Source organism: Diaporthe batatas (assembly GCF_019321695.1).
Source record: "Diaporthe batatas strain CRI 302-4 chromosome Unknown Contig00019, whole genome shotgun sequence".
Classification (NCBI taxonomy): domain Eukaryota; kingdom Fungi; phylum Ascomycota; class Sordariomycetes; order Diaporthales; family Diaporthaceae; genus Diaporthe; species Diaporthe batatas.
The window spans coordinates 658,271-669,237 of NW_025408566.1; the positions used below are offsets into that span (position 1 = coordinate 658,271).

The 10,967-nt window shown below is 46.2% G+C and overlaps 4 protein-coding genes across 4 annotated transcripts; 2 read left to right on the forward strand and 2 right to left on the reverse strand.

The window, feature by feature from the left end:
• Positions 1 to 2,455: 2,455 nt before the first annotated feature.
• On the forward strand, positions 2,456 to 4,372 carry KVR01_012485 (uncharacterized protein; the record flags this gene model as incomplete). The annotated part of the gene is made up of 2 exons (XM_044790794.1): positions 2,456 to 4,042; positions 4,151 to 4,372. 2 exons carry the CDS (start codon positions 2,456 to 2,458, stop codon positions 4,370 to 4,372), a joined length of 1,809 nt encoding a protein of 602 aa, XP_044638673.1.
• A 1,132-nt stretch (positions 4,373 to 5,504) lies between these two features.
• On the forward strand, positions 5,505 to 6,510 carry KVR01_012344 (uncharacterized protein; the record flags this gene model as incomplete). The annotated part of the gene is made up of 2 exons (XM_044790270.1): positions 5,505 to 5,890; positions 5,952 to 6,510. The coding sequence occupies 2 exons, from the start codon at positions 5,505 to 5,507 to the stop codon at positions 6,508 to 6,510; spliced, it is 945 nt and encodes a 314-aa protein (XP_044638532.1).
• Positions 6,511 to 6,568: 58 nt separating this feature from the next.
• KVR01_012494 (uncharacterized protein) lies at positions 6,569 to 7,487 on the reverse strand. The gene has a single exon (XM_044788540.1). It carries the CDS (start codon positions 7,387 to 7,389, stop codon positions 6,631 to 6,633), a length of 759 nt encoding a protein of 252 aa, XP_044638682.1. The 5' UTR covers positions 7,390 to 7,487; the 3' UTR covers positions 6,569 to 6,630.
• A 424-nt stretch (positions 7,488 to 7,911) lies between these two features.
• Positions 7,912 to 9,013, reverse strand: KVR01_012437 (uncharacterized protein; the record flags this gene model as incomplete). The annotated part of the gene is made up of 2 exons (XM_044783186.1): positions 7,912 to 8,600; positions 8,662 to 9,013. 2 exons carry the CDS (start codon positions 9,011 to 9,013, stop codon positions 7,912 to 7,914), a joined length of 1,041 nt encoding a protein of 346 aa, XP_044638625.1.
• Positions 9,014 to 10,967: the final 1,954 nt, after the last annotated feature.

Here is a 10,967-nt window from a genome sequence, read left to right on the forward strand (position 1 = left end):
ATAAAATTTATATAAGAATATTATATTTAATTAGTTAAAGATAAAGTTTTTAAATAGTAATATTATATTTAATTAATTTTATTATTTTAATTATTATTTTTAAGTATTATATATATTTTAAGTAATATAAAGTTACTTTTAAAGAGTAGTTTAAAATTAATTATTTTATTTATTTTAATTAGAAAGATAATAAGGATTTATTAAAGATAATTAATAAAAGTAGGTTTTTAATAGCTCTATTTAATAAATACTCTTTCTTAATAGTTTTACTATTTATTATAATATAGATATAATTATATATATTTATAGGTTTAATATTCTTTTATTTTTATTATTATATTTAATATATAAGTTATAATTTATAAATGTGAGTATTTTTAATATTTAAAGAGGAAGTATTTAAATATATTATAGAATATAGTATATAAAGACTAATATATAGTATTATAAAAGGATTTTATTTATAAAGTATTTAATTTAATAATTAAATTAGCTTTTAAATTTAGTTATATAATATATAATTTTAAAAGAATTAGTTTTTAGTTATTTTAATAAGAGGTTATAATTAAAGAGTTATTAATTAAAAGTAAGAAGTTTTTATATTAAAATATTTAAATTTATTATTTAATTAATTAAAAGTATATAAAAGATAAGGAGTTTATATATTATAATATATAATTATATATTATAATTATTTTTTTAATAATAATATTTAAAAGAGATTATTAATTATTTTATTAATAGTATTAAAATTTATTATTTATAAGAATTAATTTATATAGTTTAATATTAATTAAATAGTTACTTTTAAATATTATTATAATAAGTAAAGGTTTATTTAAAAGGAATATAAATTAAAAGGGAATATTATTATATTAATTTAATATAGTAAACTTATTATTAGGGTAGTGTTTATTAAATAAAAGGAGAATATTTAATAAATTAAGTATTAATTAAGGATTATTAATTAAGTATATATTTAAGAGAATAAAGTTAAGTTAGTATATATTTAAATTATATTTAAAATTTATATAGATTAATAGAAGATAGTTAAATATAAGTATAATAGGAAGTTAATTATAAGGAAAGAATAGCTTAAAATTAATTATTTTATAAAATAATAGAATAATTAGGATTAATTAGTTTAATAGAAGCTTTATAAAATTATTTTTAATAATTAAAAATAATTTTAATTATAAATATTTATTTAATTTAAGGATATATTTTTATATTTAGATAGTATAAATAAATTAAAGCTTTTAAGTAATAATTATATTTTATTAAATTATAATAGAGATTAAACTACTTTATTTTATTATTAGTTTAAATTAATTATTAATTTAATAGGATTTAGAGTTAATAAATAGTTTTTATATTAAGTAAAAGGAAATATTTTAAATACTTTACTTATAGGGTAGTTTAGTTAAATTTAATTATAGTAATAGCTTTAATAATAATATATTTAGTTTAATAGAAAGGAGTGAGATTATTAAAGGTATAGATTATTATTTGGTATATTAATAAATTAATTTAATATATTTTTATTATTATTATTTATATAGGTTTATTAAAATTCTTTAGAGTATATAAGTAGGATAGTAGTTAATAATTTTTTAGTTTAGTTAATAGAGTGTTTATATTTAATTTAATTATTATTTTATAATTTATATATTTTATAGAAGGTTATTAGTTTAATTTTAATAGGGATTGTATATTTTTTTATTTAATTTTAAATTAGAATAGTTAATATAGCCTCTTTTTTACTAAATTAGATATATATAGTTTTGTTATAGTATGGGTGGTGGATTGTTATTGAAAAAGTTTGGCTTTTGGTGTGTTTTTGTACTAAAAGTTGGATTTTTTGAATGTGTGGGGGTTTTGGCTGTGTGGGGGTTTTGGCACCCCCTACGCCTTTCGGCGTAGGGGGCAACCGAAGGTCTGACCCCCGGGTAGTAAGCAAGTGGGATTAGTTTAGCGGCTAACTATATCCACTTTCATAGGTATCTCACACTAATTCTCTCTATCCTACACTACTCACTATTATAACTTATAGAAGACACTGTGGGTGTGTGGGCAGGAAGGTGCGATAGGCTGACGGCTGGGTGTTTAAACGGAGGCCGTCTCTGGTCTTTTTTTTTTGGAGGGGGGGGGCTTTTCTCCCCCATAACATGAATAAATTATCAATCCACACTCCTTTGCCGGCGGGCGACGCACCCAATGCTTACTTTCAACACCTTAATGTAGGGGGAAGTTGCTAAATAAGTTTAGTCCTTTTATAAGCATAATGTTGGATAACTACTTAGGCAACCAGTGGGGGCCACATACGCGCATGCGCTCACACTCGCCTGCGCAGGACCCCGCGCATGTCGCCACTGAGCTTGAATGATACATTAAAAGCCATCCTCACGGCCACTCTTGTTCCTTCCGCACTCCTTACCTTGACCCTATTACCACAATGTCTTCATTAGACCACTACTATGAGGTTGTGGAACCGTACTTAAGCCACGGAAACAAGACAGGAGATCGGCAATACTTGGCACACATTCTACAAGCATGGAGTCCCGATATCGACCCCGACAATGACATCGGCAGGGCCCTACACTGGGCCCTCTCCCACGCCGACGATGCTGCTGTTCAGATGATGCTAGACGCTGGCGTGGACCCCAGTACGCGTGACAAGGAGGACCCCCGCTTCACACCACTCCTGTCCGCTTCGCAGTACGGCAGACTCGAGATGGCACGTCTATTTTGGGAACGAGTCGGCCCTGACGGACGCTTCATTCCCAAAAATAGAGGCCGACCTGGCCCTGACTGTCTACAGGTGGCTTCGAGGAATAATCATGCGGATCTCACTGCCTACTTCCTCGACGTGTGGAACGGCTGGGACAATGAAGAGAAGGACAGAGCGCTACTTGACGCAGCATCGGTCTGGTGCAACGACGTTGTGGAAGTTCTCCTAGGCCACCCCGGCGCTACATACGGGCAGGAAATTATTCAAGATGCTCTGAAAAGGGCGGCCGGGAAGAGGATGAGTCTCCCCGAGTACGAAACAGAACCAGGGCCAACTGTTGCAGACACAACACGCCAACGGCAAGTGGTCGCCCGTCTCATCGACGCAGGCGGGGACCCAAACAGCGAGGACTGCCGGTCTCGCCAGCCCCTCATTCACACCACAGTGCTCTCCCCTGAATGCATCGGAGGCCTCAGAGGCCTCCTAGAAAAGGGGGCAAGCCCCAATCGGCCAGACGCTCGAGGCAAGACGACTCTTCACCTCGTATTCAGTCCACTCAGTCGCGAAGGCCCTGACAATACTGCTGCTGAGCTTCTTCTTCTGCACGGCGCGCTTCCCGAGCTCCCAGACGAAGCAGGGGAGACACCGCTTCACGCCGCCGCAAAGACGGGAACTTATGAGCAGCTACAACTCTTACTTTCGCACTGCCACACGCCCAAAGCCGAGATCATGCAAGCACGAAACTCTCACGGGGAATCACTACTGCACTACGCTGCAGCAGGAGGGCAGGAGGCCACGGTGGAATTCCTGTTGAAAGCCGGCCTGAATGCCAACGCCACCAGCAGCAACGGATGGACACCTCTCCTCTGCGCCCTGTCTCCGACGGCGGGCAAGACCACGCATGACATGTGCATGACGGCCAACTTTCTGCTTCAGAATGGTGCCGGTCCCAGTGCCGGTGCCGTGACAGACGAGGGATGGACCGCCCTTCACGCCTTAGCATCGTGGCCAGCAGTTCAGGAGCCGGATCTCGAAGCGGAGGTGGCCGATCTCGCGAGAACTCTCGTCGATGGTGGCGCCCCCGTTGACGTCAAATCGAGGGTCGTTCAGAGTCCTTCAATCGCTGCCTACATGCTGTGCGATGTCTGGGGGTTCCGCATGCGAGACTTTGTCCAGAGGGCCATCCCGTCGCCGCAGGATCTGGCACAGGCGGACAGCACTACACCACTGGCATGGGCCACGAGATGCAATGCAACGGTTGTGTGGCCGAACATGCTGCCCTCGGACGGGTTCAGAATGGTGGCAGGACACGTGGGGTTCTCCCTGTAGCCCTCGAGGAGGAACTGAAACTCCTTGTTCTGCTTACCCCCAAATGGGTCGTCGTCGCCGCGGGGCACGATGGCCTTGGGAGGCTCGCAGCAGTACGCCTTTGCGCCGCCAAAGCATCCGTTTTCGGCGTTCATGCCGCCCACCTGGGTGGCCGAGGGGATGCCTCCTGCCTGCATGACCCTTGCCACTGTCATCACTGGCGAGTTCAACGTTGGCAACCCGGTCCCTCAGGGCACAGACTCCATGCTATTCCAGAACCTCTCCAACGAGGACATCCAGGAGATCCAGAATGCTCTCAACGGCTCCGCTTAATTTCACATCCAATAGCAGGTAGCAGAGCTGACCGACTAGGAACTAGGGCACTGCATGCAGGACTTCAGTGCTCTGGGCAGATGTGTGATGAGAGGTATTTTGATGATATGGTGGTAGTTGAAAGTGGCGGTGCACTATAGTCACTCGTTAAGACTGGACATTGCTGGATATAATCCATAGAATAGAAAATAGACAGGGTTTGGATGCTGGCCATATCCCAGATTCTTCCTAAAATCTGTCCCTTGCCATTTTTAAATATAGCGACTAATTCTTAGACAAGTTATTTGTAATTCTTTTTTAGAAAAAAGGTAAAATTTTAATAATGACTTCCTTTATACCTACTTCCTCAAATCTAGGTTCTTATGTGGTGAAGGAGAAGTGTGTGATAGTTTTATCGAGTAATCATCTCATTGCTCCCCTATTAATGAGTCTCTTTGGAGAAGTTGTTGGTGGTGCTTTTAGATAAGAGGACACCACCATATAATGCTTTTGTATTTATCAATCGAATTTTGCCTTAGCAACCCTGGGAAACATTTGAAGCATCTTGATCAACAGAGGTAACGACGTGAAGACCGCATTAAGTACACATGGAGGACTCACTACCTAGGTACCTAGAAACCGTTGGATGAAGAGAGCTACATATGCAGTACTTAAACTTTTTACACGTATGCTGGATTGAATGTGACCAGCTGACCCTTCCCTTTCTTGGTACCAGGAGCACTCCAGTGAGTCAAGCTGAATTTGTCAGCTGGACTGTTGGCAGCTTCCCGTCATGTCTCACTGGACGGACTGCGGCGCGCGGGCTGGGCGTATTAGGGATACGCGGGGCTTGTATTTCTAATCACTCCGCCGGGATTGCATGTGACTGTGGAGGAGAGTCTTGGAGTCAGACATCTCCAAAGCTGACCGGTGTAGGGTATTATTATCAATCTTGATGATAGAATATATTGCGTGCTCCTGTGGAGAACTGGGGTAGTGTCAGCCAGACACGGCCCGATTCTCAAAAGTCGCCGGGAGGTGTATTTTAAGAGTTATGGTCCGCCTGCAACAGATGAAAGCTAGACATAGCAGAGACCGTCAAATACTACACACTCAATAGCACTATTCCGAATATTAGAAAGGCCAGGTGAATATGGCAGCCACGGCGATCCAACAGATACACACAAACATCGGGCTCGGGTCTGACGACCAGGACAAACTCCAGACCCAGCTCGGCAGCATATCGAAGCCAACATCTTTGAAGCCTCATGACGTCAAAACAATCTTGAATTACCACAAAGAGAATGAGGATGGGTCTCCTCCTCAACCTACTTATGTCGACAGGCCTGAGACTTTTAACAGAGCATTCGAAAGCCACTCTGTGACTGTCAGAGACGTCAGTGGGCACCAAAATGACTACTCTCTCGACAGAAATGGATTCCAGTTCCATGGGCACGTTGCCAATGAGAAAGACTTCCTTGATGACGAGCAGATCAAGCAAGGGTACTACAAGGAGACCGAGCAGCTCCTCAAGGACGTGTAAGTGCCCATGAGACACACATTGAGACCTTTGGTCGACTGATGAATTACTCTTATCTAGGACCGGAGCAACCCGAGTCTTTATATTTGACCACACCATCCGCCGCCAGCTGCCCTACGGCGGCGGCGACACAGCATCCCGCAGCCTGAGAGGGCCGGTCCAGCGGGTGCACATAGACCAATCTTACTCCGCCTCGCTCTCGAGAGTCCCGCACCACCTCCCGGATGAGTCCGGCCGGCTGCTCAAGGGCCGGATGCAGATCATCAACGTGTGGCGACCCATCTCGACTGTGCTCCGAGACCCTCTTGCCGTCGCGGACGCCCATTCCGTGCCTGACTCCGATCTCGTCCCCATTGGTCTGATATATACTAAACCGAGGCCGCGCAGGGGCGAGACGCTCTCGGTGAAGTATAATGAGGCGCATCGGTGGTATTACAAGAGTGGCTTGACCCCGGAGGAGGTGCTGCTTATCAAGTGCTTTGATTCCAAGACGGACGGGCGAGCAAGGCGGGTGCCGCACACGGCATTTGTGGATCCGGACACTGACAGGGAGGATGTTCCTGCTCGGGAGAGCATTGAGGTCAGGGCGTTGGTGTTCCATGAGAATGACACGGCCTGAGTGCCCAGGTGAACAACAGCGTGTTGCAGGGATCAGGATGGAGAGGCCAAGGGATCATAAGTTGTACAATGAGTGAATTAGCAACGTTGTTGATGACAGTCGCATATGTTGTCTCATATGTCAGGACGCATGAGGTTGCCTCACAAAATACCTGAACGTGTACTGCCCCCATCTTTCATCACCCGCCGGTGGCCTGATATCCATTCTTCCAGCCCACTCGTCCAGGTCAATCTCAAGAGATTCATCGACCTTAAAGCCACACTTCGGGAACAACACCGCCCCGGCCTCGCTTGAGTGTACCCAACATATCACCCCCTCAACATCCGCGCGGTCGGTGCCCTTCCGGACGAGGGCACGCCCGATGCCTCTTCCCTGATACTCAGGGTGCACCTGGATGCCGGCGATGAACATGCATCGCGTACCCGGGGGCATGATCTTTCTCATGAACCGGGCGAAGTGGTCGTCCGTGAGCCCACGTAGCTGCTCCAGGGGGTCGAGGTCCGCTGATCCGGTCTTGGCGTAGTCCGACGACACCGAGTGGGCAGGCGGCTTGGTAGGTTCTGGCGCGTTCTCAGCAGCCGCGCCCGTCGCGCTGGGATCTCTGTCGAAACCTCGGAACACCCAGCCGACACAGCCCACGATCTGACCGGTCGCGTTGTCGACTGCCTTGGTGACTTCTACTTTCTGAGGCAGGCTGAGCCAGTGCATGATAGCATCAGGAGTTCCGGCTGCGTGGTCATACGGCTTGGTCGGATGGGCTGCTTTGAGTTGCGTGTGTCTGTCGCTGTCGAAGGTGAGGCCGGACAGTGCGGTCAGTGTCGGAATGTCTCCTTCGACTACGGGATGCAGGGAAAACAAGGGCTCATTTGGGGCTGCCATAACAACCTTCTCGTCTCAGTTGGGTCAGATGTGAGTGATGACCATGTCTCTCTTGTGTAAAAGTGAGGCGACACTTGAGTTGGTGCATTTATATCAAGAGCTGTGGCCGTTGACGGCAAAGACCTAGCCACCATTTGCTGCACAAGGGGTTTAGCGCACCTCGCTGATATGCTGCTCGATCGATTGATTCGCTTGCGATAATGCTAGCTGTCGGACAAAGATGAGTCCTGGCCGGGTTGCAACCCGCAGACGCGCTTGACTGAATAAAGCCAGTGTCATATGCAGAGCTATATGCCACTCATTCCCCGACAATTGAACGCCAGAAGGGCGAGCACCTGGGCATGCAAGTCACAAGACGACTAGCAACCTTGGGGCTCTACTTGGTCGGCATTCAAGTGAGTGAGAACCTTGGAAGCGTCACATGGCATTGTGCCAAATATGAGAATTGACTTGTGAATCAATAGAGGATTAGCAACACGGTCTAGATATGCACTCGCTCTGCCCAGGCTGTCAATATTGAACTCAGCCCTCCAGAGACAAGGCCCCCGTGACTCGTTTCCACTCGCTTTCAGTGTATCTCCACAACTTGTCTGCCGTCCCATCACTCGTGTATTCTGCAAGGAGCTCCTCGATCTTTGCATCGGCACTCTCGCCGTATGTGTCTACTGAGTAGACACCACTGGCGCCACTTCCATCTACACCGTTCGCAACATTCACACCAGCAGGTAAACCTACTCCCGCTGAGCCTAGATCCTCTGCACCTTTCTTGGGAGGAAAACGCGCGCTTGTGCAATAGAATGTGTGCCTCTCTCCGACCTCCACAATGGGCGTATACCCAGTCATGAAGAACAAGGTCTTGGAGACGAAGTCTACGATCCTCAAGATGGCACCATCGTCGCTTCTGATGATGTTTGTCTTGACAGTTCCCGGGAATGCGTGGACAAACGAGACCGTCGGAGCCTCCCTCGCCAACGCGGCAAGACCCAGTGTCATCATTGTTGCCCCGTGACCTCGTGCGGCTGTGAATGGGAGCTTGCCTTCATTGCCCTGCCAGTCATTTTCGTACACCTTGCCCTCCTTGGCGCCCGTGAAGGAGGAGACAACGCGCCGCAGCCCGGTCGCCCGCTGCAGATTTGGAAGTAGGTTCTTGGCCATCCGCATTCGTCCTAAGTAGGTCAGGCTCATGAGGTAGCTCGTGCCCTCTTCCGTCTCTGTGGACATATTAGCCTCGTGATCAATCATATGCGCAATGAATATAGCTTCTTTACCCACGTTTGCTGAAGTTAAGTGTCCCCTGGCTCATGAATAGCACGTTGATGGCTGACTCCTTGTCCCTGATCTGCCTGCAGACGTCGTCGACATTGCGGAGCAGGCTGATGTCGGACCTGATGAAGATGTATTGGCCTTCCGAGTTGACAGTTTTGAGGCCTGCGTCTAGACGGCCGCAGGCCTCTTGTGAGCGTCCGATTATGTATATCCGAGGCCTGTGTGTGTGCCTTGCGAACTCGCGGAGTGAGGTCTCGCCAATCCCCGCTGTGGCGCCAGCAAAGACCGCAACTAGACCTGTCGGGTAGGTCGTGGTGATCTGAGCATTTGACTGCTGAACCTTGTCAAGGGCGACCATTTTGAAACATTCCACGCTGATTACGAATGGCTGACGAGTGGGCAAATGGGTGCTGATGGCTCTTGTTCGGCTTGAGAGTAAAGATATTATCGAAGATATGAATTGGGATCATCTTGTCGCAGTCTGTCTGCTCAGACACCCTTCAAGTTCTTATAACTGACATATGTAACTAGGTACTTAGTACCTAGGTACTGATGGATGACGGCAAGGCTTGGGGCTAGGCATTGGATTGCGCCGGCGGCCTAACAATGCCACAATAGAGTGAAAACGAATGCGAATGGAGGTTAGCGCAGGATGCAAGCATAATACCTAGTAGTAGCAATGCGGCTCGATCAGTCTGCCCGCCCAGCGAATGACGTTTGCCCGTAGCCGTTGAACATCCCACAGTGCAGGCCGGATGAATTATAGGTACCTAGGTACACAGTTACTTTGTGTGTGGTTTCGCTTCTATTCCGTATACGTCCGAGGACATACATGGCGCCTTCATACGGTGGTAAGCACTCAAGACCCAGCGCTTGGAAAGAATACGATGCCGATAACAATAGTTATAATACGATATACAGTTACTTTGTAGTCTCCGGTATCTGATCTGTGAGATTTGTGGAAGAGGGTTGAAACATACACAAGTCTCTACCAGATGCATCTCACATAGCGCGGGCCATCTTCAACGCAACACTTGTAGAACCTCGAGCTTCTGTGGCACGATCTTGTTCCAAACAAGAAACCTGTTCCCTTGAAAAATTTTCAAACCAAGCTCAAGCAACATTTATCCAAAGACTTGGTGGTCAGAGTCACTCGACCTGATTGCATCACTCCATCAGATTCCCAGCAACTCAGTGCTGCCCGCAGACAAATCACATCCGACGACGGCCTGCCCAGCCGGAGAGATTGCATACAGCCAATGAATGCGTTTTAGACCTCAACGGAGAAACTGTTCCCCTGTCCGAATCAACATGTCTTCCAAATGATCACCTGGGCTGGGACTCGTCTTAGCTCCCACCCCGGTAGACAAGGACCGGAGTAGCACACCAAACCCAAAAGCCAGCCACTCGAGAACCGCAACAGGTTTTCGTAGTCCTCAACGACCAGGTCATCAACTTTAAAACCTCGTTACAGGCATGCGGTTGCGACGTAAACACTCAAGAGATGGCCAGTCGAGCTGCTCGATAACGAGCAGGGGGGTTCTACTGTCGGACCTGCAGGTGATGCGACCTTTTTTAATGACCCAAGAGATAACGCCACGACGAAGCTTCCGCACAATGACAGAGACCATGAACTTGACAAACCAACTATGACAGTGCTGTGCGGGCGGGCTGAAATCCCTAGAACCGCTGCAACCTTAAGACTTGTCCGCAGTGCGCTTATCTTGATGGGCCACCCGCTACAGATTCGCAACATCACTTGCTAGGCGACGCTTCGTCCGGATTTATATTCATTGTACCCTGCCACTTCGCAATTGTTCATAACATGGGAGGACATCCCCGAGCGGGATGGGATCCCTATCATCACTCTCGGCGACCCGTGGTAGACATGGCGGCATGCTTGCGCTACACTTATGAGTGCGAGGGGCAGCGTAAAACCAAGGGCGCCTTTTGGGCTCTCCGTTGCGTTAAGCGGGGGATTTACTAGGATGCCATCAACAACGAGATACTGGCGGAGTATCGTCGCGAAGGGCCTAATGCTCCTTTTCACATGTCGTCACTTCGAAGCAATTTTGGTTGCGTCGGCCCTTTTCACCGGCTGTCACGAGGAATATCTGCGGCCCATAGGTACGCCGACCACTTGAGTGTGTCCTGCCCTGCAATCATAGTAGAGGTTGTGCCTCATCGTGGAATTTATGCCCTCAGCATGCTTGATAGGATACCTAGGTATGACGCTAGAATAGGACCTTGTGGATGCATGTAATGCCCACTTGTTCACAACGATTCGGAGGCAAGCATCATGGTTATGCTTA